We start from the raw sequence: 25,612 nt of genomic DNA, 5'->3' as shown, positions 1-25,612 counted from the left end.
GAGGATGGCAGCTATTCACAGCTGTTCATCAATAGAGGGTCAGCGATGCCGTCCTTCCCAAGCCGTACCTTTTACTCGAAGACACTACGAAGTATCCTGTCGTGAATCTGTCTTCTGTACGAGTATGACTAGTGCTATAAGTCAGTCGGTACGAATTCCACACGACACCAGTAAACGGTGGAACACAACCGACGATTTCCCAGACTGTCGACCCTCATCGTACAGTCATCTACATGTTACTGCACCATATAGGGCTTCTATGCTATACTTCTACTGTGACACTGGCAGTTTCTAGTGTTGATGTAAAACAGACGCTCTGCTCTTTTTTCAGATACGGCAGTCCTGACCCCACTAGCATCTGATTGGTCGTTTTCTCTCGCTGTGAATACGCGTTCTAACAGGACAGTACACATCCGGTTCCTTGCCACCAAATTCGTGCTGACTGCTCTACCAATTTGTGACTCCGTGAATCCACAGTCTCAACCGCAGAACTAGTTCCTGCCTAAAACATTGACCCTAAGTGTACAAGTTCTTGCGAGATCTCACCCGTGTTGCGACTACACTGGAAACAAGCTAGCGAGAGACCTCCTGACCTGGGGTTTCCTCCGGACGCCTAGACAACAGAGCTCCCTCCTGCGACCAAGACACTGAGGAAAAACGTGTCGTTTCCTAGATGCGCAGAGCATCATTTTAGAACGGTGTGCCTGCGAGCGGCGAGAATTTGCGCGGTTATTGTCTGTTCGCAGCGTGACGAGACACAGATCCGATTATTAGACGAAGGAAGAAAGGCACGTCCTCGCACAGCGATGAAAGTGTAGTCACTTTGACGGGCTTTCAGGGTCAGCTGGAAACTCTTAAAAGTCAACGACGCATTTTCAGAAACATCTGGAGGAAAGAAACAGAGTCGCAGAGTGGACGACGGGCACTTTCTCTTCGGTGTGCCTGGACGGCGGGGACACGACCGAGAAAGGCCGTATATCGTGCCGCTCTGGCGGAGGGGACGACGTGACTCTCATCGATTTTCACATTGTGTCTGTTATTCCATAGTTTGTACCTGTCCTCCGTTTTTTCCCCGGTGTTTTTCTAATGTCTCTGTCTTTCTTGCTTACTTCGTATCTCGCTTCCCTAGGGTGTGAGTCCCATATCCAGGAAGACACCGAAGGAGTCGCGGCGATTCTCAGGGTCACGGCGCCGCCATAAAGTAGGAAAAGGCAACGTGAATTCACTCCTTTCTGAGTGTATTTTCATCTTTTTCCGTTATATTTTTCTCTCGTGGTTGTTCTAAGTCGTCTCAGGGGTCTCCAGACCTCGGTTCCTCCTCTCCGTCATCAAATCCGTTTCAGTCCCTTTGTCATCAGCCTTTCGTTTCGTTAGTATTCTTCGTCTCCGAAACCCTTGGCTGTTCATTTTCTGTCAGTAGGCAGAATCCCCTCCCGTCGCCTCTCTCTACGTGCCCTGCGCTCTCTCGCGTAAGCTTTCGTCTTCTCTCGGCCTTCTTTCCTCAGCAAAGATGCCATCTTTGGCTGACAGCTCCAGCGGGGCGCATTCTAGCTCCTTTTGTGAATATTTTCGGCGCAGAGCAACTCAATTCCCTACCCAATTTCCTTTCTCGTCTGAGTTTTCTTTCCTCCCTCTGGCCTCTCCTTCCTTTTGTCGTTATGCTTTGTTGTCTACCACAACTTCCTCCGGAGTTTTCTCCTCTCCTCGACCACTTCGTGCCTCTTAGAAGCTCTCCTCTCCAGTATTGTGTCTTCTCTCTCCCATCTCCTGAGCGAAGATGAACGTGACCAAGGCTCTCGGCCTCTCGAAGGTTCTGCCCTCAGAACAAGATTTACCTTCTCTCCCCAAAGTCGATACAAAGAAAAAGAGAAAAGAAGCCCGCAAACCTCCCGCCTTGCCGCATCGCCGTAAGCGCCAAAATGTGAAGGGGAGAAATCTTCGTTTTTCCCGAGCTCCCTTTGTACTCCAACTTCGTTACAGGCACCATTCTTCCGTTGAGATTTCCTACAGAAGCCTCTTGCGCATTTGCGCCCTCAAAGAGTCTTCAGTGCCTGCACACCAGCCGTTTGCGTCACTGTGTACCCGCTCTATTCATCCCTGTCTAGCTGCATCTGTTGGTTCGCGTTTTTCGTTGCCATGGCTTGCGTAAGAAAGACAAGAATGAGATGTCCTTTGTGTTCGGGACCTCAGTGTTATGCTCTCATTCTGCGCCTTTCCGTGTTTTTGCTTTGTCGCTTTTCCGGAAGCGCTTTTTCCCGTACAGCTTCGACACCCTTGTGACCTCTTTCTCTGCCGCCGTCTCTCCTCTGTGTGGACACCCATACTCCTTTGTCTCCTTTTTTGTGGGGCCCGACGTCCAAAGCGACTCTGTGTGTATGTGTCCTTTGTTGTTCTTTCCAGTGCCGTGCACTTCTCCACAGCCCGCGACTCCCTGTCTTCTTTCTTCTCTATGCGCTTTGTCTTTTTTAGCACCCCACATCATCTCCCGTTCCTGCACCTTTTCCCTCTTACGCATGTTCTCGGAGTCGTTCTCGTCTCAGCCACCTTGTCAGAGGAGTTCCGCTTCTTTTCTTCTCTCTTCCTTCAGTGACCTCTCTATTCGCATTCCTTTATTCCTGCACCTTTCGGAGGCAGACGCTCCACGCTCTTTCCCTTCTTCGCTCTTTTCTTCCTTTTCTGTCTCGTCTCCCTCCTTTCTCTTCTGGTTGTTATGCATTCCCTCCTCTCTTGTCGGTCCGGCCTATCATCTCCTCTCAGACCTTCGTTCTTCTTTTTTCCACGCCCCTCTCCTTTCCTTCACTCGTTCCTCCGTGAGAGCCCGCAGTCGACTCATAGATGCATGGAGTGTTCTTGAAGCCACGCACTGGCAACAGAACTTGGACTCGGTAAACAGAAACTTTTTTCGCTGTCGTGCAGCCACTCAGGGAGGCGGCAGCCGCGCGTCTGCGAAGAAGAGCAGCTGGGCCTTCGTGTGGGGTGGGAAGGAGACACCTGTCTCTGAGCTGCCTGCAGTGTGTGGAGATAGAGACGGAAACGCTGCTGCTCTGTCGACTGAACTCGACGAGCTCGTGGCCCTCTGCCAAAGCATCGAGGCCGAGTGTTTGGTGACGGCGCCCGAAGAGTGCGAGGAGGAGAGAGACGAGTTTCTTGCTGTGAAGAAGCGGATGGAAGACACTCTCAAAAACACCTACATGCTCATTGAGGAGCGCCGAACGATTCGCGCTGCTAAAGGTGAGTGAAAAGAGAAGGAAACCAACAGTCCGGGTAGAGAACGAGAATTCGACTGGCCACGCGTCGCCCCCTGTCGCCAAATCAAACTTGGTCGCCCCTTCCCACGCGCCTTGGCGCTCCTGGGTGCCGAAGGGCCCCCCGCCCAGAGGTGCGCGAGGCCAACGATCGCATGCTTCTGGACCCTTCCCTGTTTTCGACTGTCTGCGGTTTGCTGAGCAGCTAAGCCTGATAGTGCCTTCGATATGACAACACCGGTAGCGGTATGCGGACTGGTCCAGGGAGAGAAAGAAGGACCGCTGGAATCGTCGTCAACTTTTTCAAATGTTGAGGAAAGGACGCAGCGCCAAACTCTCTTCAGCCTTGGTGCACTGTGACCGGTGTCAGCGCTTTTTTTTCTGATACGTTTCCGCTGTACGATTTTGATGTGTCACGCAACTCTTTTTTCTGCACTGTGAGCGCTGCTTTTGAGACTGTACAGTGCGTATACTCGTTCCATCTCCGTCGCTTCCCCGGCTTTCAGCGCGTTTGTTTTCGCTGTTCCACCCTTCCTAAAGTTTTTTCTGGTGTGTGCGCTTGTGTGGGATCTGTCGACAGGGACGACTCTGGAAACCGTTCGTTTGGGAGGCGAGATCGACGACAATCTGTCTCTTCTCCGCGATCTCTTTGAGGAGATTAGCGCCGTGTATCGCCAGCAATTCAAACAGCGGAAGAAAAAGAAGTTGACGGATGCAGATTTGGAGGAGCGACACGCAGACATCAACCGCCTCATGCGGTAGGACTTCTCTGCTTTTTCTGTTGGCTGATTTTGGTTCCGTATCGTGCTCTTGTCTTTTTCGCCGTCGTGGTTCTTCCCTCCACAAGTCTGGCGCCGTTTTTCCCTTCTCCCTCTCTTTCGAATTGTTTACATCTTAAGTCCCTGTATATGCAACTTCTCTGTCGTCTGCGCCTTCTCTGGCCTTCACGAGTCTCTACCCTTACTTTCTCAACGAATCTTCTTCCCGTTCACCTCCACAAAGCTGCGTCCATCGGATTTTGTTAGAAAGTTCAGAAAACGATCACGAAAGTGGAAGACCGCCTTTTTAGAACACGGCAGTGGGAGGGACAGCAGTGAAGCGTAAACGCTTTGTTCAGAGTCTATGTTGTGGGTACGTATCTGAGACGCTTAGTTGTTGCTGCCTCTTCGATCTGAATGCTGTAGACGCGCTTGCGATTAACTCACCTACGGGGACATTCAGTCAAGACGGAACAAGAAAACTAAGATCCTTTGTTTTTTCTCAGAGCCATCGAAGAACTGCGACGAGAAAGCAAACGCACAGCAGTTGCCGCGGGTCCGCGGCAAAACCAACGCCTCCGGACTCTGTCGGAAATTGCGTCGGGGACACTTGGGCCCTCTCCAGGTGTCTCCTCAGAAGGGCCGTTGTCCGTGTGGGGTGAGGCAGTCGATGAGGGCGTGGGCGCCGGTGAGGTGGGTGGACCCTTTGTCGAGGAAGTCTCTCGGGAGGATCGGGAAACCATTCGAAGGTGGAAAGAGCGAGATGAAGAATTCGATAAAGAAGTCGCCGAAATCGGGGAGGCGATCGATAGAATCGGTAAGCGGACCGGTGTTCGAGATCTGGACAGAGACGACAGGAGGCGGAGGTGGAGGGTGCTAGCGCGTGGAAACGGGCGCATGCAAAAAACGAGTTGCGAGGGGGAAAGGCTCTTCTTTTTCTTGGACGATGAATGCGACGAGTTTGCGTCACTCGACCCTCTTTTCGTTCTAGGGTATTCTGATATTTTCATGTGTTCCCTCGTGCGTGCACTCGCACGCATTCTCTCGATGCCGCACTCTCCTTTTTCCGCTTTCTCCTCTCAAGACTGGGACCTTCGGCTTCTGTTTGGCTTGTTTCGAGTTGCCGTTTATTGCGCGAGTCGCAAGCTGAGAAGTCTGTTTCGATTTTGCCACTGACACCTCTCTGTTCCGCTTCTGAAGATGTCTTCAATGAGAGGAACCATGCTGCATGCGGCCGCCAACTTTTCCGGGGCTGCGCTCCATCTGGTGTCATCCCAACCGTGGGTGCGTTGTTCGTTAAGTATAATTTATGCTTTTCTTGATGGTTATCGGTCTTTGTCTTTTCTCTCCTCCCGTTCCTCTTCCTCTGTTTCTTCTTCTCTCCTATTCTTTATCGTCTTTGTCTTCTATCTCTTCTGCTCCGTTTATCTTCCATCATTTCTTTTCCTTTCTCTCTTCTCTCTTTTCTTCTTCTCTGTCTTCATCTCTCTCTTCTCATTTTGTCTCTCCTTTCTGTCTTCCTTTCTCTTGTCTTTTGTACCTTACTTTCCTTCTTTACTCTCTTCTTCTCCAGTTTTCTTCCTGTGTCTCTGTACTCATTCCAGCCCATGTGGCTGTGCAGATCGGCGACAAGGCGGAAGTGCACCATGAGCTCATTCAGCAGGTACAGACTCACACGGAGCAGGCAGCAGCGGAGATCCAGGTACTTAACGCGAAGGTTAAAGGTCTGCTGAGTAAGCAGAGCAACGCGACGTTCTTTACCCGTCTGCTCCTCATTGTTATTCTTCTTTTCCTAGTGTGTTTCGTTCTCTCCATCGTCTACGCGAGGTACATAAAGCGAGCTTGAAAGTGCAGTCTGACTGCTCCGGCGTCCATCTGTCTGTCGGTGGGCTTTGCTTCTCTGGGTTCCCGCGACCTGCCTCTCTCTGGACGTTTCAATTCTTCACACTTCTTGAGTTCGGTATTGACTTAGAAAGCCTCTTCTGCCAAGGCGATTCCGTCGAACACGGATTTTTTGGTGTAGAGCTTGGATGTGCGGTTAGAATGCCCTGCTGCTACTTCTCGAACTCTGGGTGTACATCCAGACCCGGCCCCTGCTCTCTGCATCTGTCTCTGTTTCCTCAGCGAGTGAGGAATCAGGCAGCCGCTTCTCTGTTCTTTCATTTCGCGCAAGTTCCTGAGTGTCCTAGGTTGCCAGGCTTTTGTCAGTGCATTTTCCACTGCTGATCGATCTCGGGAGAAAGGAGACACCAGGCGTCAACCGTGCGTGTTCTCCCTTCTTCGAATTCGCAAGATGAATGCGAGTCTCCCAACAACGTGTGTGTCTCTTTCTGCTCCTCGCTATCATCTGTCCTCGCCCTTTGTCTCCTCGTTTGTCTGCTTTCAATGTACCTTCACATCTCTGTAGTCTCTCGGCACTGTCTTTCTGAGGTTTTCATCTTGGATGCCATCCGAGATGACTGCTTTCCAACCTCGATCTCAGCCATTGTCGGCTTCCTTGTTTCCCTTACGTCGTATCAGTGTACCGCTGCCTCTCCTTGTCTTTCAGACGGCGGTGGTTTTCTCCTCTCTGTGCTCCTTTCCCTCTGTCTTTCTCTCCTTCTGTCTCTCCTTCCCTTTGTGTCGCCTTTCTGGCGCTGTCCGTCTCTCTCAGTATCTCTTTCTCTACCTCTTTTTCTTCCTCTCTGTCTCTCTTTTTTTCTATTGGTACTCTCCACACCAACACAGTGGCAGTAGCTACGTATGGGCAGGCCCGAATTCACATGGAGCGTGGCGACTTCATTTTCGGTGCTCTGAGGACACTTGATGAGACGAAGAGTATCGTCCTTGTATTGAACAGCGCAACTGATTTAGACTGAAGAGGAGCTGGGTAGTGTAGATGTCTTTGTTAATTCATATTGCTCTAGCTAATACAATTGGTTTCATCGAAAATAAATTTACTAATAGCTACCCCACTCGTACTAGATTTTTCTTCTATCACATGGAGAGCTACACTTGAAATCTACTTCATGCTCGCACAGCAACCACGCTGGACGTACACCGCGGCTTGGTTATCCAGAGAAAAAAGTTCGAAATTGCGGAAGCCTCACCAAAAAGGATCCCAGATTGCCCGGATTCACTTTCTCCTCAGCATATGGTGTTCATTTCGATTTGTTTTCACAGTAAATGCCATCTTCACTGTGCTCACACCTTCCGGGTCGTCGCGGTCTTCTGTCTTCGCTGTTCTCATCTGCTATGTATCGTTACGAACTCAAGTTTTCAAAGTCACGAGCACGTCATGCTGCTGAGGAATTCAAGTTACGAACACCAGCGCGCGCATCTGCTCTGGATGCATTTTCGAAATTGATAAAGGAAACCACAGGTTTCAGAAACTCGCGAGTTTCTTTGAGTCTAAACAGGTGGTTTCGATGCTAACTCGGTTGACATCCACCGTCGCTGTAGCCCATCTGGATCTCGGCAGTGTCGTAATGGGACTAAGAACAGTGATCGGAGAAAGGGCACTTTGAGACACACAACGTAGGGCGAGAGAAACCAATGGCAGAGCGAGGAGCCACGTGCTTTAGAGTAACCCCAGAGCCAGTTTGGCATTCAGCGGAACGCACGGCTCGAGGATCAGAACTTGAACGCTGTGCAGAGAGTGTCAAACTACAATTTGCACCACAAAAACAAAGGTGTCCGAATCACTCAGCTAGCGATTTTTCAGATAGACCCGTCAGACTGTTCCATGTTTCTTGAAGGATTCTGCTGAGTATCTTGAAAAGAGTACGTGTCTTCCGACAAGTCTATGGGGAAGGTCCCTTGAGCGACGAAGCGTGAATGATGCAAACACACAAAGCGCAAACCCTGTAGATTTGTTCCGAGGTTGCTTCTCATGTGACACAGAAAACACAGGTTCTGTGGTGTCCTCTACGCATCTTCCGGGAGCAAATCCCCGATGTGATGGCCGTCACCTTCCCGCTGTCTATCTCTCCTGAACAGCGGGAGCAGCCAGTCTCTTTTGAATTTTCTTCTTCTCCAGTCGAGGTATCGAAGAGTCGGACTCGACGCCACGAGCTGCCTGAAGGGTCCGACGACAGAAAAGCCGCTTTTTTTTCGCCGTTCGTCAGGCTTCCGCCTCTCTTTCTCGCTGCGGAGGAAACTATCAAAAGCCGGTACGAGAAGAAACGGCGAAGGTGCAGCAGAGACTGCCGACTTTTCCGCAAAAGCCTCGAGGAAAGCCTCGAGCGACGTGCGGTGCACCGTCAGCGGACGCCGACCTAAGTTCCGCCACCACGGCTGGCCGTCGAGAGTCTTCTGTATCGAGCTGAGAGCTTGTTCTGCGTCTCTCCGATTCAAATACAGAGGAAACGCACCAGAAGCCGACGGTGCTCGCCCATCCAAGAGAAGACTCCAGGGAATCTCTGGGGAGCGAGATACGAAAAAGAGCGGCGTTCCAACAACGACGGCCTCAGAGCCCCCCTCCTCCAGAAGAGTGTCCAGCTGAGCTATATCGGGCACGAGGACAAACCGTGAAACCAGCTCTTGGGCCTCACTCTCGTCAACCCACTGTCCCTGTGTGCCTGCCACATTTCGCCAGCCAAAGAGCGCACGGCCAACGGAAAAAGCGGATTTCTCCCCGGGACCGACGTGCGATCCACCGCAAGTCCCCTGGTACGCGCGAGACCGCGCTGCGAGCTTGGCCGGGAGATCTGTCGGGCGCGGCGGAAGCAGCAGCGGATAGACTTTTGCGAGCGATGTTGTCACAACTGCCAAAGATGGAGGTCGTTTCGCGGTCGAAACGGGCAACGCCACCTCGGCAGTTTGTGACTGCACGTGCTGCAAATACACCTGCGCATCCCGGTGACTTAGGAAGAAGAGGCCCAGGCCTATCGCTTTGGCAACGCCGCCTCGTTCCTCCAGGCTTGTCAGGGCTTGAAACTCTTGATACAGCAGTTTTTCGAGTTCCTTTTTATGGCTAGGCTTCTTGCCGCGCTTGCTGTCTATGGCTCTCTCCTGGTCCGAATGGGGTGGAACGACTTCGTCGCGCGGGACCTGTTTCTGTGAAGGAAACATAGCGGGCACGAGCTGCTGCGTTTCTGTAGACACGACTGCGTAAACGGGGATCGTTCGCAGCAGCTCAGAGACTACTTCTCGCTGTCGGTGTTCCCTTTCAGAGACATCGCTCCACGATGTAGCGTCCCCGTGGTGGTCAACACCGTTTTTTCCAGGAAGAACGGCGGAAGTCTCCGCGCAGAGACTCGCCGCCAAGTTGGCGCTGCTCAGAAGAAAAAAAGATGCACTGTTGCCGTCTGGGTCCTCGGATATCTCTGCCAGTCGCCCGTTTCTCAGCGCCAAACTGAATAAGCGCAGAGGCAAACTGCCTGGCGCTACTCGCAGTGTGCGCACAGCTGCCAGAGGTGAGGTCCACGAAGATCGCCAGAGGTTCGAGAAAATGTGTGCAGGCGGTGGAGATGGTAACCAGCGCCGATTCTGGGTCGCTATGTGACCTGCAAAAGTGTCGGTTGGACTTGCCTTTGCCTCTGCTGCTCTGTGCAAGCTCCAAGGAGCAGAGGTGCAGAGGAAAGGCGAAAAAAGTGTTGCCGTTCCACGCGACAGCGACAATTCGGGAAACGAAGGTGTGCACGCAGAGACAGACGTTTTTCCAGTGTGTGTCAGGGGAAGAAAACGCCGCCAATGTCTGTTGTGGGAAGAGTTAGGAGATACAGATGACGGTAAGGGAGCGGGACCGCCTAATACGAGCACAGCTCGAGCGACCAGGAGAGCGCTAGGAAGCCCGCGCATGCAGCCGGGCTCTGTCCGTGTTGCGTCATCTCGCCAAAAGGGCGGGAAATAGACTATGGACGAGAAAATAACAAGAAAGATGAAGATACAAGTACGAGGAGGAAAGTGTTTGAAACGGAAGAACGGCTTCTCCATGTTTACTGCTGCATGCTGACACACAGTTCATGTGCGCACCTGCGACAGCTTCTACGCGAAAATAGCACCAGGGGACGGATTACGCGAGACACACATACATCATTCTTCTCACCGATGAAGCAAATGTGAGCTCAGAAGAGGAAGAGATATCAGCCCGACAGAAATGCAGATATATGTCGTGGTGCGCCGAGACAAGGAAGGAGAACTGACCGTCCGGCACTTTCGCGCTGATACGGCAAACGGGACCGCAGGCACGATCTGCGACCATAGTTGGATGGTAGATGAGACCCCGTGGCGGTAAACAGGGAAGAAAAGATTTAACCTACACGGATAACGACGAGAGGAAGCCAGTGATGTGATGCTCATCCACTCTGTAGCAGCGTGTCTCCTTTTCCCTCGTCTCGCATGCTCGCATTGCCTGTTTTGCCTGTCCGCGCCGGTTTTCAGAGTGTTGCCGGAAACTAAACTTCACTTGTTGCGACCGACCGGAAAGCTACCTTTACGAATATGGAATAAGCACTCTCTTTTTGTAGGCGTTTTTCTGACTTTGCGACGGTCAGCTTTGGAAAATGAGATCCAAAAAGTGAAGCGACTTCTGTCGAGTCGAGACATGCAGTGGACTTTCGACGCTCTGCATGCGCTTGTCGAGACATTGGACCTCTACACACAAACTGGCACACTTACTGGATAACGCAATGTCGTGCATGCGCTCCGAGAACAATGCAGCTGTTTTGATCAGTGAATGCTCCAATGCCTACAAGGCAGGGAAAGTTTCACCTGTTCTAGAGAACCGAGTGCCAACACTCGAGTCTCCACAAATGTGCACTTGTTGCTAGTTTGTCCCCCCCTGTCCAGTTAGTGAGTTTGTGCCACACCTAGGGTTGGACAGGTGCATTACCAAAGATCCTGACACTTCCGCTCCTTCACTGCAAATAATGCGAAAATTCGCGCCGAAGCGGATGCGTAGGTGGAACTCCAATCTCAGATATCGTTGCATTATTTCCAGCGTATGTGGATACCGGAACCGGGCGAACGACAAGCATTCGCCGGGCTAATTTGAGGGTGCCGATTACACGACACTCTCTTGAGCAGAAGGAGGAAATCATAGATTAGCTCTAGTAGCTTTCGTGAACTTGCTAGAACGGTGATAAAGGTGACGGGCAGAAGCGAGAAGGCTGCTTCTCCGACTTCCAAGCTATACGATGCAAATCGGGAGATTTGATCGACTGCACAAGCAGAAACTGGAGGCTCTTGCATCTTTGCGTTCGCGGGTACACAGCGGGAATAGAATGACATATCAGGTACTACCCCATTGTTAAGACGACGTGCCAATGGCTAAGCAAATGTGCTTTAAGCATCAGCTTAATGCTGAAAAAAACATCAACACTGCCCCTGAATCACACCTAGAAAACTGTGTTATAGAGCCGAGATATTTTAATTGGCGCCTCTCGCATATGCGGTTTCTTGAATTTCTAGATTGCGACAGCCGTCGACTTTTAATTCAGCATCGTCCGGTTCAGCTGGCTGGTGGGACCAGCGCTCAACTGACCGCGCGTTCTGCTCATGAACCTTCGACTTGATCCACTCGAAAGGGCATCGCTGCTTCCTGCGCCACCTACGCTGCCTCCGGATCCCTTCATTGCGTACACGTCGCGCAATGTGACGAATTCCACAACATCTGTCGAAAAACAGAGTGACACGAGCAAACGAAGTCTTTGTTTGGCAGCTGCGTAAGCTCTCGACAATCCTACAACGCTACTGCGCCTACGTGATTTTTAGCAGTTGCAGGAAAGGCATCATGACAAGCGCAGCCCGACTGTCAGCCTCTACTGTTTAGCAAAGTAAGACACAGCGAGGAGTCCGTGAGTCAACTAGATTGCCTTTCTGCGAAAGAGGGATATTCCCAAACTCGTCAGCTGAGCTTTGCGTGCCTTCAGCTATTTGGTGCCTCACCATCACTCCGTGGACAGCCGACAGACACGTTGACGGTTTTCCCCGACTTCTGTTGCTGTCGTCTACTTTTCGTCAAGGTATCACAGATATCTCTGAAGTCTTTGACGTAGTACTCGATGACGCCAAGCATCTGGACTGCATCGTCGCACAGTTGTTTCTGCTCGTCCTGCTCCTCCGCGTTGCCGCCTTTTTTTGACTGTTTGGCATCGCGTCTTTTTCCCCTGGCAGGTTGAGGCGTTTCAAGGGCACTCTCTGCTTTCTTTGGCGACTGCGCCGCGTATCTGATTTTCCCTGACGCAAGCGTAGACCCCACCGTCGCATGCAATTGCATGGCTGCTTCTCTGTTAACTGCTTTGCTTTCTGAGCCGTCTCCGGTCTCCTGTCCCTCTTTTTCGCTTCCTACGGAACCGTTAGCCGGCTGGTGTGTTGTGCCCTCCTTGCCTGGTATCCTCGCACTTGTGCCCGATAGTGGCGCAGCTACCATGTTAACCGAGCTTTTCGCAACACTTCTGTTTGAGGTTTCGAGGCTACCGTCTCCTGAAGGCGATGCGGGTCGAGGCGGCGAGTCTTGGGGAGCGCCGCTCTGGCTAGCGGCGTTACCAGGCAACGCCGCATGAAGACTGACATCAGTGTCAGGCGTTGTCCTGAATATTGACCATTGATACAGGCTCCCGCAAATGTGTAATGTGCGGAGAGGCGATTGCGGCTCTCGTGGGCAGTTCAACTGTCACAGGTGCGCTACACGGAACAGTAGAGAGCCTCGTCGGTAACTCCTATCACAGGCCAGCCTCTCCCGGGCACGCATTTATATCTTCAGACAAGCCCAGGGTTCATGTCCATGGCCCGATTTAGTATTGTGCAAGTGTTTCAGAGTCTACCTTTCTTGTAATTTTGGTTTCATAGTTATTTTGACTGTGCACTCCAGTTCATTACAGATACCGCTCTATGGGATTCGTGCTGCTGTGCACCATGTCCGTCGCCAGAGTGACGTTTGATGCATATGTGTTCACTTCATCTATTTGAAGCATCACATTTCGAGAGACAGGCAGAGCTAGCAGAGGGATTGCGAAGATCGGCTACATCTGGCAGGTCTAGTAAGAAATCTTTCTTCTGAGAGCCACTGCGCCGTGTGCGGCTTCGCTGTGTGCCAGCGCATACGAATTTGGCGTCAGTCGGCCCGAGCGATGGTCATGACGCCTACAACGAAGATTCTACGTTCTGTAATACATCGAGGGCATCCTGGTCAAATGGTGGAAGTGGCAGCTAAACGATTTACTTCTGTGGTAGTGATACGGCGCCTGGGAAGCATACTTACACCTGTCGTCGGAGCAGGCGCTTGACAAGGTGGTTGGCATGTTGAATGTTTGGCCGTTGCTCTGTGCATCGTTGAAACAAATTCTCTATGCACAGTAGCAACTTGCCGAAATACAATGCCTCTTCGCTGGCGTGACTGAGTAGTTCTTCCGCTTGACCTTGCTTGCTATTTTTCTCCTTTTCACACATTTCCAACTCTCGTTGTAGCGCCGCCACAGTGTTGTTTTTTTCCTATGTGAAGATACCAAAATTTCGATCCATGGACGAGACGATTTTCTTTCTCGCAAATGAGGTTAATTGTAGCTGTGGTAAGCTATGCAAGGCATATATTGTACACAGCTGAGCTGTCAGCTTACCGCTCTCATCGTGCTATCGGATATCGGGCCCTGTAAGGCACCTTTCATTTATTTCGTGGCAGCGGACGCTAATAGAATGTGGCAGCACTGGTAAGGCGGCTGTTCCTACCAGGATTGCATTCGCTGCCTGCTTCTTATACATCTGGTAGGAGCTTCTGATCTTGTCGGCTCTCCTGTTTATATCCGTTTCTTTTTTCACCAAGGTTCCGTTGACCGACTGAAGCAGGTCGTACCGACTCATCATATCCGAGATTTCTTGAAATTCATCGCGGACGTGCATCACTGCAGATAGGAATTCCTTGAATTTTTTGTCTGCCATCAATACATCCGGACCCATGTGACGCAGTTTCCGTGGCAAAATAAGAATGATTGTGTATGACAAGTGAAACGGAGTCCTTTCTCAACAATGCTGAGTGACTGCCCGTATTCTGTGAAGCGCATATGGATATAGGACCAGGTAAATGCACCTGCAGTATGTTATTCTACTCGGTAATGCGGGTTTCACAGCTTTACCAGAGTCCAGATTCCGCTGAAATTTGCCACCTTATAAAAACGCGATTTTGTCTCTGCTTGTTGTTTAGAAGTCTGCAAACTTACCCCATTACGTGGAACTCTTCCGTGCATCACGAATATATTATAGAAGTAGCTACGGACACTTTTCTTCACCGCGATAGTCTACGCTGGTAAACGTAAACACAAGTACGTGGGCGCACGAGCGCTTCAGTCACTGCCATCGTCACACTTGCAGTGTCATTGAAACCGTCACACTGCACACAGCGGCAAACGTACCGCGACACTTGCCGTTTGCTCTAAGAGTTTGACCCTAATGTAAAAGAGCCTGTCTGCGGAGGCACCTTCTTCTCCAGCATACACTTGCCCAGAGTCTGACGCACATCGCTTAACGCCGGCTTCGAGCTTTTGTTCCTTGGCTTCCATCTGCTCCACGGCGACCTTCAGTGTTACAATTGTCTTTTCCTTCTCTCTGATAATTTCCCGTTCTGCCACAGCGCGCTTTTCGGCCCGTCGTCTCTTGTCCTCATTTGTGTCGACGAACTTGTTGAATCGATTCAGCTGAAGTTGAAGCTGTGCTCCTTTTTCCTACGTCACAAACCGTAGCGCCGTGCATCATTTTGAACACGCGGGTGAAACCACCAGTCGGGTCACCTGTTCCAGGGAAGTCGTCATTGGGAGCCACCGGACGACATGTTGTATGATAAGGTCGCAGGGGTGGAACGGATCACGGATGGCAAATATCGACTAACCGAAAGACGTTGTGTATCCACTTTTTGGAAAAAGCGAAGAGGCGACCCCCAGAAGAATGGAGCACAGGACGTGACGCTATCGCTCTGCGGCCCTGTGGGCTACTTTTGGGTGAAACATACTAAGATGAAAGTACACCTGTTTCCTCATGCCGCAGCACGTCTTCTTCGGTTTTTTGTCCATGCACTCCCGTACTTTGAGTTGAGCTTCCTTTACTCGAAACTGTTTCTCTTCATTCGCATAGTACTCCTTGTGCCGGGCCAGAGCCTGGTCAACCTCATGCATCTGCCCTCGGCTTTCCTGCACAAAAGATGACATGTCAAAATCGGACTGCTCTAACTGCGTCAAAAGTCGATCCGACTGATTGCCACAGTTTGGGAAGCGTGGCACGTGCACCCCGCTGAGTTTCTGGACTACAAGAAAGACAAGAAACAAGGGTTGTGGCATGCCACACCACCCTAACAACAACGCACTTTACCCGGAAACCCCTCTTCCGTTGCTTTCCAGACCGCTTCAGAATTTCCGCTTGTCCCTTGCTGCATTCACTATTGTCCCAGTTGCGTAGTAAGTGGGTTTATACCCAGCAGTCTGTTTCTCATGGCCTCGACTCGCATCTGGGTACTTCTTTCTCTAACTACCTTTCACCAAGGTGTCACGTCAATGACAGTTCATCGAAAACCAAATCCAGCACACACTGCATGGCTTCCGTCTGCCGTATGTTGCATGTACTGAGAAACTCAAGAAATGCTTACATGCAGGCGCGCATCTGTTGATGGGGCATGAAGTGAGATGTTTTGAAGTTCGAGGATTTCCTTGAGACTGCGAGATGACGAGTTCCTTTGGGAATTAAGGGCGGCAGTCTCCCAGTCCGCACACTTAAGGCCTTTGGGGGGTTTTTGCAACTGTCCTAGTCGATCCATCGGCTTCACTGTGGTGGGGTTCGGCGGCCTTCTTGTGAGATTGGTGTTTTTCGCGATTTTGTACAGGTTTCGCCTACTGATGCCCTTGAGAGGAACGTTTTCCGAGAGCTGACCTACCTGTTTTACCTTTAAAGTGGCCAAACTCGTCCGCTTGACGAAGGCAGAAGACGTTTATTTTAAGGCAGCCTTACTGCTTTTTGACCTCGTGGCAGCCCCAGAACGATTGAGTGCGGGCCCCCGTGTCTCTAGTGGAACCTGAACGTCACCATTATTTACGGCATGTCTGCGCCATGTGAAAGAATATGAACAAAGCAACCGTAGTTTCACGCTGCACGGGGACCTTCTTTGGTTGTGCAATATGAGGCCGTCTCGAAAACGGGATGTTCACCAAAACGGGGATGTTTCGCCGCTTGCTTAACCTCACCCACACCTGCTACGTATCCCCATGCAACAGCAGCTTTGCAGGCAATTCTGGCAATGCGTTTTAGAGATCCTTAAGAGGAGGCGAACTGCATGCTCTCAACCAAGGGCTGTCAAACCCCCGCATGTAGACACCAATTTGATCGAAGACAGACCAGTAGCAGATGTTGTTGAGCCCCGACAGATGTGGCGGATGGCCAACAAGCTTTGTTTACTACAAGGACGTCTGTGCATCGTGCTTTCACATATAAAGCTCCTACCCTAAGTAGTGGGCAGACTGAGGGTCCTGACGGTTAGTCGACGGCTTGCCTGTTAGATATGTCCTCCTCACGCGGAATATCTGTATGATAGTACGATTTAGTCGCCGGCAGTATCTCTCTTGCATGTGGGGAAGACAATATGTGACGACGTACGAGGGGCGAGCGGAGGTTCCCCGTCTCACGAGAGCCGAGAACGGGATTTCTCTAGTGTGCAACGCTCTCTCCACCTGTGTTCACCTAATTTCACGACAGTATTCAATGGATCATCATAAACAAGTCTCTAATCTCCACGCAGAATGTCGCTTTCCGTGAAACTTTGCTATCAGCATCACACGGTGCGCTGCGCCACATCTGACGTAACGCCATGCGCAGCATCGTAACGCTACAGAATTCACCCCTCGAGCAGTTCGGTAGACAAAGCCGAGCCGGAAATGGTTTCCGAACTCACCCACCGACAAGAGGCTGGAAATGTCACGTTGTGACTGCCGCGGTTGCTTGTCTTTCGTTGATTGAGTACTCTATAGGCCCATTACAACAACACGTCAGCCAAGTTTTACGTCGCTGAACACTTTTGTTTCGCACTCAGCTGTCCCACAAATCTCCCCATCCACTTGGATGGTAGGCGGTCACCCGGTCACACAACCGTGACCATGGGCATGACGTGGTTTTTGGCATACGTACGTCTGAGATCTGTTTAACCAAAAGTTAAGAGGGTTGGGCACTGTTGTGAATAATTATGGATATTTCCTTGGGGTGCGTGGGCAAGTGTGTGTATAAACACTCCACAGAATAACGACGAGGGCGCCACGGGGGGGTCTCGCGCACACGTGACTTTGTCTACTCCCCAGCCAAAGACACAACGTGTTATGGAATAGGGAAACTAATTCACTATTACCGCTTAAATTGATGCTTCAAAACATTCTTGAGGTTTCCTGACGGAGCACATCTACGCTATCGCTAAATCTTGCAATTCGCATGTATCGATACTGGTTTTTAATAGGCGCATCAATAATCGAGAACTACCAACACATCTGAAGAAACCGGTTGCGCCAAGCATAATACACTTGTACACACCTGGCACCTTTACTAGTTGACCTTGCCCGTGCTGTTCTCTTGAGCGGCCTCTTCCATCACGTCTCCTTCGCCTCCTGTTTCTAAGGACCCAATCCACAGTCGAGCTTCTGCCAGAAGCGCCCTGATATTCAATGGGTTCGCTGCTCAAATGGAGGCTTAACCAGCGGCCAGTGTCACCATGGTGCCTCGCACGTGTGAAGCTTGCACACTGGTGTCCTTTCTATGCTACTACCACACCCTGTAGGGGGGGTGTCCGTGTCTCTATTGTTTCCGGTGCACGAGTGCGTTGTCACCGTGTCTTCAGATCTGCGCCTCCAGTGTGAACAGGACACAGGTACTGGCAGTACAGTTGGTTCACTAACAACTAACGTTGATGCCTTTCTTGAGTAGTGTCACAAAAACACACACAGCTTACGTGCAGCTAGTTTGTGTGTGCCATCATATGAGCCTTACGTTTGTCTCTGTTTCCAGATCCCGGTGGTTTGTGGCAAACACGGAAAGAGGCAATGGCAAATACTAGCGTACGGCGTCGTCAGCTTCTTTCGTCTGTTCTTTTGTTACAATGGCTGACAACAGTATTAGGTGTTGCTTGGGGTCCCAATCCCATTGACGGGTCAAAACATGGGCAATTTCCTTCTTTACGGAGAACAGAGGGCGTCAGTCAGAGCGGCAGCGGCCACAGAGGGAGTGTGTACCGCATTCCCCTTGCAGGTACGTCCAAGTGTCTGCTGCATGGGCTGCTGAAGTTGACTTTCTGAGTCTTTCATTGACCGATATTTTAAAGCAACTCTTAATTGCTGAGAAGTGGTAGATGGTGGTCGCTTTCGTCCACGAACTGTAGTTCTGGGTTAATTAAGGCACAGGTTTGTCTGCGGCAGCCGGAGTGGCGCGTCATTCTACGGAAACACGTTGTTGCTTCCGGGGCCGCCCACACAGAAGTTATTGGGCGTTCAATCTCTGTTTTGATGTGCGTCAGCGATCAACCACCAGAAGTGGTGTTCACTCGGCTGAAGAGTGCCTGGTAGAGCGACGTAATTTTCTTCGCTACGATATACTGTTGGAGTCAGTCTCAGACTGAGCTGTTTTCATGATGCTGTGGCGGGTTGTTCATATCCACCTGCAGCTTCACAAATGTGTGTATGCAGATATGACTTTCTGGTCGTGGATGTCTTACCTGAAGGAACTACCGGACATTGACGAGAGCAGGAATCCCATTTTGAAGCGCCTGCTGAGTGGAAGTTTCCTGCGCCGGGATGGGTCTACAACTGTCAACGTCCGCGTGCCCGCCAGAGAGTTAGTGAGGTTACTTTCGCTAACACCAGAACAACAAAGAGAGGGTGTCAGCGCGAAAGTCCGGCTAATCAATTTACTTGACCCGAAGTATTCGGTGTACGAACCATACTTGTACAGAGAAATCCTTCCAAAAAGAAGCCCCCTACTCCTGCCATCGCTTGGCGAGTACAGAGGGGCATTCTTAACTTACATATTTCATCCTTTATCCAAAGGTTTGGTCGGAGATATGCTGGAGACGGGCCGCTCTCACCCCGATGTGCAAGTCTTAGCGGCGAACATGGTCGCTGCCTTGAAGTCACTGCACAACTTGGGTTTGCTTCACCGAAGCATTGAGCTGAACAGTTTCAGTGTGTTACCGGACGGAACGGTGGTCCTCGGTGGTTTAGATACGGCGGCGCCAATAGGGACAGAAACAAGATTGTGGGTGGGATTCTTTGGGCAGGAAACGGCCCCTGAAATTGATAGGAACTTTCTGGCGGATTTAGCTCTCACGCAAGGCCGCCACACGGTGAAGAGTGATGTGTACTCACTTGGTGTCGCATTTCGCAACCTTGTGCAACTGCTCGGGAACGGTAATCTTGGACCGGAGGACCGCGGTGCGGTTCGGCAGGACCACCTGGAACTGTTGGATAAGCTAAGCCAGAAAATGATAGAAGAAGAACCAGGTAACCGGCCAACCATTGAGGAAATCATGAAGGATCCGCTTTTTGAGGGACTGAACTTCGAAGACATCGAGGAAGGGAAAGCGAGGCCGTTTAGGTACAAGCAGAACCGTCTGTGATGGGTTTCGGAAGGTGGCAGAGAAAAGCGCGGCGTGTGTTTTTTCGGGGGTGAGAGCATAGGTTGGGGCGAGAGCACATGTTCTTGCTTCCGGATGCGAGCTTGTGGCAGCGAAGAAGGAAAAGTAAGAGGCAGCAACGAGCCCATTGAGTTTTCCGTGAGGTGTCTCCGAAGGGCCAAGCAAAGCAGGGTTGCACAAATGCACCCAGCAGTTTTTTCGGAACTACCATCCATGTGACGAAGAAGTAATGAGCCATTGTTTTTTCATTGGGGGAACCGGAGGTGAAATCGTTGATGTCGCATCATGCTTGGTATCCCCAGTATCACGGAGTAGAATGTAATTCACGCCTGTTAACTTGCTGTTTGAACGCTGGCGTATGCGCGAGAGTCCAGGTGACAACGCGGTGTTCAGAATTAGGCTGCACGGGATGACCACGTAAATTTATGAGCCCTTCAGCGCATGTGTTTGCATCTATGCTGGTACAATCGTAGTAGTGCGAGGAGTGACGCGAGACTGCATAAGCCAGCTTGACCATCTCAGTCATTGAAACTGTCCAATTATCGATGCCACTTGCGAACACCTTGATCAGCTGACTCTCCCACGTTACGCATCTGAGGCAGTTTAAGCTTAACAGTGTCTCGCGAAAAACAAGTATGGACTTCGGTATGCCGTATGAGGCGCTCGCGGTCCAGCAGAGCTCGGATTGCGGCAGCAACTCGTATTCGCCTGCTGAACTATACACAGATAATCAGATCTTCAGTAGATTGGTGACTTTGTCGTAATACCGCGGCTAGGGTTGCTGGCTGGGGGGTCCAAGCTAACATCATCTGAAGGTTACACAGATACACGGGGACTGCCATACTCACCGACGCAGACGAGTGAATTCTATCAGTTTAATCCGGAAATACGGACGTCATCCACATTCCATGAATTCATCCGCCAACGTTGCACATAGCAGCATTCTTCGTTTGTTTTCTCGCAAACCACCATGGTGTAGTCGGGAGCTGCACTGGAGCCATCCCGCTTCTGTGAGGAGACGAATTCGCTTTCGCCTCCGAATCAGGCGCTTCTACAGCCGCAAGGCTGACATAGAAGGGATGTGGATGCCAACGCTTAAAACGAAACGGGTCTGCACATGAATGGATGCAGCCGTCAGTCCCAGACAGTTCCTGCTGAACGTGTCAAGTAGGTATCTGCCTATTTCGGCCTCGCTTCCGTCTGCCACAGCCACGGTGCTCGGACTCAGAAGACACTGTGTGGTCACAAGAAAGGGGGGAAGCACTTAGAATAGAAGATGGTGATTCCTTGATTTGCCCATGACCCGCGGGGTGACGATCGTCCCCGCCTTGTTGGAAAATCGGACTAGGCCGGAAACTTGCCGGTCCCACTGAAAAGGAAGGAAGCAGACTTTGACCTGCTTCGTACAAACCTGGTAGAGCACCGAAGTCGTCGATCTCCACATGCTCCTCGTCTTCTTCGTCGCTGCATTCGAGAAGCAGGTCTACCTCCCCCACTGGCCCACAGGAGGCAGGCAGGAGCAGCAGTTCTTCTTCATTCTTGGAAAGCAACTTTGCCACGTCCTGTACGCAGCATTCACCTTCTACAAGAGGAGACTTTTATCCCTAACGAAGCGTTTTCAAAGTCTTAGCAATCATAATTCGCGTTCAGCGCATGAGTACATGCCCTTAAGAAGCCCTCCTTCACTTTGAGAATTCTCTCTACTGTCTCCGGAGCACGTGGAATGCACAGACGTGTCACAAGAACTTAGCTTCAACATTCCGGAGCTCCCGGTTCAAACGCTACGCACAGATGCGCCTACATATTTGTGCCAGTGCACGAGTCCTGTTAACTTTCCGCGTTTTTGTAAATGGTGCAGAGATGAACTTACACAATGCACCTTTGCATTTACTCAAGATTACCCAGTATAATGGTAATTATGCGACTACAGAGCTACACACACCCTGAAGAAAGGACCGCAGGAAAACACCTCCAGCAACATGACTGCAATGTATCCCAGGAAGGATGGTTCGTTCCCACACACCACTTTCTTCGGTAAAGAGCAATATCCGGTAATGGCAAAGTTTTTTAAAACCCACCGTCTGGGTAAGACTCAAGAGAACATTTGGCGGCAACGCTTCCAGGTACCGCTTCAGCCGATGCTTGCGCTGGCGCTGAAGCCTGCAGCGCGAACAACCCACAGACATAAACCCAGAACCCTCATGTCTCAGAGCCGACTTGAAACATACCGGCCATATATTTTCGTGTCCACAGAGAAGACTGCCAGCTTATGCGCGAACAACCACCCTTTTTGTGAATTCAAGATTCGGTATCACTATCGATCAATGCAAGCTACCTGATGCATGCAGTCCGCTTGATCGAAGCGTTCAATGTTTGGCGACATCCATGCCACACGAACGTCTACAGTTGATGTACGCACATGCACTAAAGAGACAAAACAGTGAGCAGACCCTTTACCCCCTGTTTTGTAGGCTACTGCAGAGGAAGGTTCATCGGCATGAAAAACATGGAAACTGGTGACAACTAATATTTGTACAGTTGCACTACATGAGAGAAGCCGATTTGTTACGCTTTCGGGTACAGTATGTCTCTTCTGTGAAGTTAGGCTCCGGGTCATTTAGCACGATTTATGTTCTTCAAATAAATACATGAAGACACGCCTCTGTGGATCATCCTCTGTGTTTTTCCTCTCTCCCCTTTCTGACGTCTGTGTGTCTCGTGTTTGCTCGCTCTGTCTCTCGTTTTTTTCTGTTTATTTCTAAAATAATTCCTCCCTCTGTAGGCTCACTTGACGGCAGCCTGCCACGTAACGCGGCAAAGATTTTGGCACACAGCGGCAGGTGGAAGACAAAAAATTTCGCCGAGCTCGAAGTATGAGAGAAGAAGACCCTGAAACAGAAACAAGGGAGGTCACTGTCGATTTTTGTGGGTCTAAACGATTTTTCATCAAACTCGAATCTGTCACTCTCTCAAAACACGAGTTTACAAGTATCTGGCGCGTGCTTTTGCAGCTGACATGCACGTATCTCTAAAGGCATGGTTTGATTTTTATCTTCATTCTGGAATCGTGGCAGACAGCGGCGGACTCCAGCGCCGCCGTATCTTTCGAGGAGTCTCAGAACACTTACGATTCCACGGTTTTTTAGAAGCACGCTTCTTGGCAAGAGTGGATTTACATAACGACTACGAACGAGAACAACTGGAAAGGAGGAAGACGAACAGACTGCAACGCACCTCGTTCATGCGGACGATAGCTGGGTGCATTTTTGCCACCTTCATTTCCTCCAAAACGAGCATGGCCTGTTGAGGATAAAAACAGAACGTTTCCGGTTGAAGCCAACTGCAAAGTGACTGAGAGAAACGATTTGTAGTCCTGGGTGTGAGGTGCCAGCGAGAGTCGACACAAGAGAGTGCGACAAAACAGATACGGAAACGAGGAGACAGGAAGCGATTCGAGACTTGGGCGAAAGCAAGAAGAGACGAGCAGCAAGAGTAAACCTATCGGCAAGAGGAGGAGCAGGGTATGTAAGCCGAGAGTGGATGCGAGGAGAAGGGACCCAAGAAGGCGCTTGACTGAATCAGGAAAACTGCCGAAAACTTTGTTTTCCTAGAAGGAAAAAATGAATGGGAAGCACGCAGATGAGAACAAGAGCAAGAAGCGAGGAACAAACGACAAATAGACTGAAGAGTAGAGAAAAACTGTGGGAAAAAAGCTGAGAATCCACCTTCCTCAAATCCCTCTCACATTTTCGGACGGAGTGCGGTGAGACAGAAGAAAATAAAATAGTTTCAAAGTGTACGTGACCTCGTCGTAGTAGAATCCACATTGCCTGCGTACGCACAGTGAACAGAACAACAATCAGCTATTAGCCAAAAAAACAGACCATCAAGTCCCTAATCGGTTGCCTTGGGTCCAGAGCTCAAAGCGCAAAAGAGTATGGCTAGTCGTTGTGCAAGCAGAACCAGCTGAACGCCTTGTCGTAAGATGACAAAGATATTCACGTAATTTGCTCAGAAAAACACACATGCAAAGGTTTCCCAAAAGACCGAATTCCCGTATATGCGTTTGTGAATCACTTCAATATGACGGCATCCACTATATTTATAAGCGACCGTTAGTGGAGATTCGAACATACGCGGTGTGACTAAAGACAAACGAGTATCTGAGCTTCTGCATCTAGACTAAATACCCAGCTGCACCTATCGTCGCACACAGTGCGTCAGATGCAAAAATGTGAGTGGCCAGAAACAAGACACTATGCTAGAAAATACCGTTCAGGTTAGACATGACTTCGTGTTTCGAACCCTCTATATGATGCACAGTGGTCATTTGTGCACATTTCATAGCCTAGACTGCAGATACTCGACGCGGAGCCATCTGGTGGAGTTCCTTGGTTCCAGAGTCTGAAAATCGGATTATCGTGTCTGCCGTAATCTACTCAGGACGGTTGCCCCAAGAAAAACATCCTCACTACACTACTCGGTGAGACTCGGCTTCTGCGTATCTCTGATGTGATCGAGCGTCGCCAGTTGCTCCTCCGCTCTCAGAAGTACTTTCCCCTCACTCTGTCCCCGACAGCAGCTACTCGAAAACTTGTGTAAGAGTTGTCTCACACGGGACATACAGTTCACGCGGTTGGGGTACCCACTTGCCCGCCTTACAGGAACTGCGTGAAAAGAGCGTCGACGAAGGTCCAGTTTCGCTGCGTCATTGCTGTCCAGATTTGGTGGTGGAACCACCGTCGTGTGTTGTGCATCTTCAAAACCCGCTTGTACACCGCTTCGATTTTCCCTCTGGTGTCGCCCTCTGAGACAACAACATCCTGCCTCTGTCCCGTTTCCCCCTTAGCTGAGACGGCAGCATCAAACTCGTCAGCTAGAACAGAACGGCTATCGGCCGCAGACGACGCTGACGGCGGCAGACCTAGACGGTGCGGAGAAATCAGCGCGTTCGGGGTCGGTAAATGGGGAGGAGGTCGAGCAAGTTCCACTGAGTCGGAATGTTGAGTGTTCCGTCGAAAAGGCTTGGGAGGGAAAATGTGGACCGCACGTACCCTCAGGGAGTACGCACTCGTGAAGTGCATCTCGCGGGGGTCTCGTGGCAGCGGCCACTGAGTCGCGCACTTCGTGTCACAGGCGAAAAATCTTAGTCTTCCACGGAAGTCTCGGTGAAGTATCGAAAAGCCGAACCGTCGGATGTCACACCCGTAAGGTGTATGTACAACAGAGACCGCAGCCGAGGAGCGTGCGCTGGCAGATCCGTTTTGTCTCGCCGTCCCAGCGCAAGCATCCGAGAAACTCGGCCTGAAATGTTCGCAGCATGCTGGAAGCCTTAACGGAAATGGAAAGGCGAACGCGCCAGGGGAGAAACTCTGCGGAGAGGATGGACTGGGACGAGCATCTGAAGCCTTGCGTCGCTGGCTGCTGACCATAATGGTGGCACACGAAGAAACCCGCGCGATAGCGAAGGAGCTCTTCGCGTTTCTACAAAAAACCACCTGGGCACGCCCTAAACCTCCCAGTGCTCCTTGCAGCGCACTAAAATGTGTAAAGGAAGGCATTTCATCGTTTTTCCTCTGCGAGCATTTCCGGAACTTCTGACACAAACCTGCAACGCATCGCCTTGATCAAAAAAGAACACCCCCCCGGAGAAGCACTCGGTGCTAAGCTGTCGGAATTCCCATCACGAAGTGAACTCGGTGTCGTCGGTGGAGGCCGTGGTCCGGAAAGGAGTGTCTGGAAACGCGGTCCCGCTCTGTAGAAATGACATAGGCAAGTTACTCAACCCGCACACCCGCCGGAGCCGTGTCCACTGGCGGCGAACTCGGAGCTATCCAGGAAAATGAGTGGAAAACGCGCTGAAATGGAGAAAAGAGGCAAAAAAAGGAAACGGCGTGCGGTAGCAGACTCAAGTGTTGCCGGGTAATATCCTTCATTCGGAATAATTTTCCGCTGGATGCACGTTTTTTCCCGAAACTGCATGCAAGAGCTTTTGCCGACGCATGCCCAGCACGTTCAGCGGTATATCTCGAGGAAACTGCGAT

The 25,612-nt window shown here is 50.8% G+C and overlaps 5 protein-coding genes across 5 annotated transcripts; 2 read left to right on the top strand and 3 right to left on the bottom strand.

Moving 5' to 3' along the window:
- Positions 1-853: 853 nt before the first annotated feature.
- On the top strand, positions 854-6,778 carry TGME49_253360 (hypothetical protein). Its single transcript, XM_002369352.2, has 5 exons — positions 854-1,907; positions 2,917-3,231; positions 3,826-4,003; positions 4,510-4,820; positions 5,608-6,778. The coding sequence occupies exons 1-5, from the start codon at positions 1,778-1,780 to the stop codon at positions 5,847-5,849; spliced, it is 1,176 nt and encodes a 391-aa protein (XP_002369393.1). The 5' UTR covers positions 854-1,777; the 3' UTR covers positions 5,850-6,778.
- A 1,131-nt stretch (positions 6,779-7,909) lies between these two features.
- TGME49_253350 (hypothetical protein) lies at positions 7,910-13,256 on the bottom strand (the record flags this gene model as incomplete). The annotated part of the gene is made up of 5 exons (XM_018781004.1): positions 7,910-9,530; positions 10,604-10,673; positions 11,469-11,597; positions 11,939-12,439; positions 13,142-13,256. 5 exons carry the CDS (start codon positions 13,254-13,256, stop codon positions 7,910-7,912), a joined length of 2,436 nt encoding a protein of 811 aa, XP_018638187.1.
- Positions 13,257-14,090: 834 nt separating this feature from the next.
- TGME49_253340 (hypothetical protein) lies at positions 14,091-15,991 on the bottom strand. Its single transcript, XM_018781003.1, has 3 exons — positions 15,555-15,991; positions 14,998-15,102; positions 14,091-14,640 (listed from the first exon to the last, which is right to left on the bottom strand). The coding sequence occupies exons 1-3, from the start codon at positions 15,720-15,722 to the stop codon at positions 14,305-14,307; spliced, it is 609 nt and encodes a 202-aa protein (XP_018638188.1). The 5' UTR covers positions 15,723-15,991; the 3' UTR covers positions 14,091-14,304.
- A 1,787-nt stretch (positions 15,992-17,778) lies between these two features.
- TGME49_253330 (Rhoptry kinase family protein, truncated (incomplete catalytic triad)) lies at positions 17,779-20,250 on the top strand. Its single transcript, XM_002369349.2, has 2 exons — positions 17,779-18,187; positions 18,622-20,250. Exons 1-2 carry the CDS (start codon positions 17,983-17,985, stop codon positions 19,548-19,550), a joined length of 1,134 nt encoding a protein of 377 aa, XP_002369390.1. The 5' UTR covers positions 17,779-17,982; the 3' UTR covers positions 19,551-20,250.
- A 71-nt stretch (positions 20,251-20,321) lies between these two features.
- Positions 20,322-25,612, bottom strand: TGME49_253320 (hypothetical protein). The gene is made up of 6 exons (XM_002369348.2): positions 24,231-25,612; positions 23,314-23,398; positions 22,803-22,868; positions 22,357-22,457; positions 21,647-21,728; positions 20,322-21,130 (listed from the first exon to the last, which is right to left on the bottom strand). The coding sequence occupies exons 1-6, from the start codon at positions 25,127-25,129 to the stop codon at positions 20,732-20,734; spliced, it is 1,632 nt and encodes a 543-aa protein (XP_002369389.2). The 5' UTR covers positions 25,130-25,612; the 3' UTR covers positions 20,322-20,731.

Source organism: Toxoplasma gondii, chromosome III (genome assembly GCF_000006565.2).
Source record: "Toxoplasma gondii ME49 chromosome III, whole genome shotgun sequence".
Classification (NCBI taxonomy): Eukaryota; Apicomplexa; class Conoidasida; order Eucoccidiorida; family Sarcocystidae; genus Toxoplasma; species Toxoplasma gondii.
This window is presented reverse-complemented; position numbering and strand designations above follow the sequence as displayed.

Coding starts and splice junctions, on each gene's coding strand:
- TGME49_253360 (XM_002369352.2), top strand. CDS start 1,778: ATGAACGTGACCAAGGCTCTCGGCCTCTCGAAGGTTCTGCCCTCAGAA. Junction 1,908..2,916: donor TCCCGCCTTGCCGCATCGCC/GTAAGCGCCAAA, acceptor GCTGTCGTGCAG/CCACTCAGGGAGGCGGCAGC. Junction 3,232..3,825: donor AACGATTCGCGCTGCTAAAG/GTGAGTGAAAAG, acceptor ATCTGTCGACAG/GGACGACTCTGGAAACCGTT.
- TGME49_253340 (XM_018781003.1), bottom strand. CDS start 15,722: ATGGATCGACTAGGACAGTTGCAAAAACCCCCCAAAGGCCTTAAGTGT. Junction 15,103..15,554: donor CAACAGATGCGCGCCTGCAT/GTAAGCATTTCT, acceptor TCTTTTGTGCAG/GAAAGCCGAGGGCAGATGCA. Junction 14,641..14,997: donor TAAAGGAAGCTCAACTCAAA/GTACGGGAGTGC, acceptor TTTGTGACGTAG/GAAAAAGGAGCACAGCTTCA.
- TGME49_253330 (XM_002369349.2), top strand. CDS start 17,983: ATGGCAAATACTAGCGTACGGCGTCGTCAGCTTCTTTCGTCTGTTCTT. Junction 18,188..18,621: donor GTACCGCATTCCCCTTGCAG/GTACGTCCAAGT, acceptor GTGTGTATGCAG/ATATGACTTTCTGGTCGTGG.
- TGME49_253320 (XM_002369348.2), bottom strand. CDS start 25,129: ATGCCTTCCTTTACACATTTTAGTGCGCTGCAAGGAGCACTGGGAGGT. Junction 22,869..23,313: donor ACCGCACTCCGTCCGAAAAT/GTGAGAGGGATT, acceptor TATCCTCAACAG/GCCATGCTCGTTTTGGAGGA. Junction 21,131..21,646: donor TCTTGAGTCTTACCCAGACG/GTGGGTTTTAAA, acceptor TGCTGCGTACAG/GACGTGGCAAAGTTGCTTTC.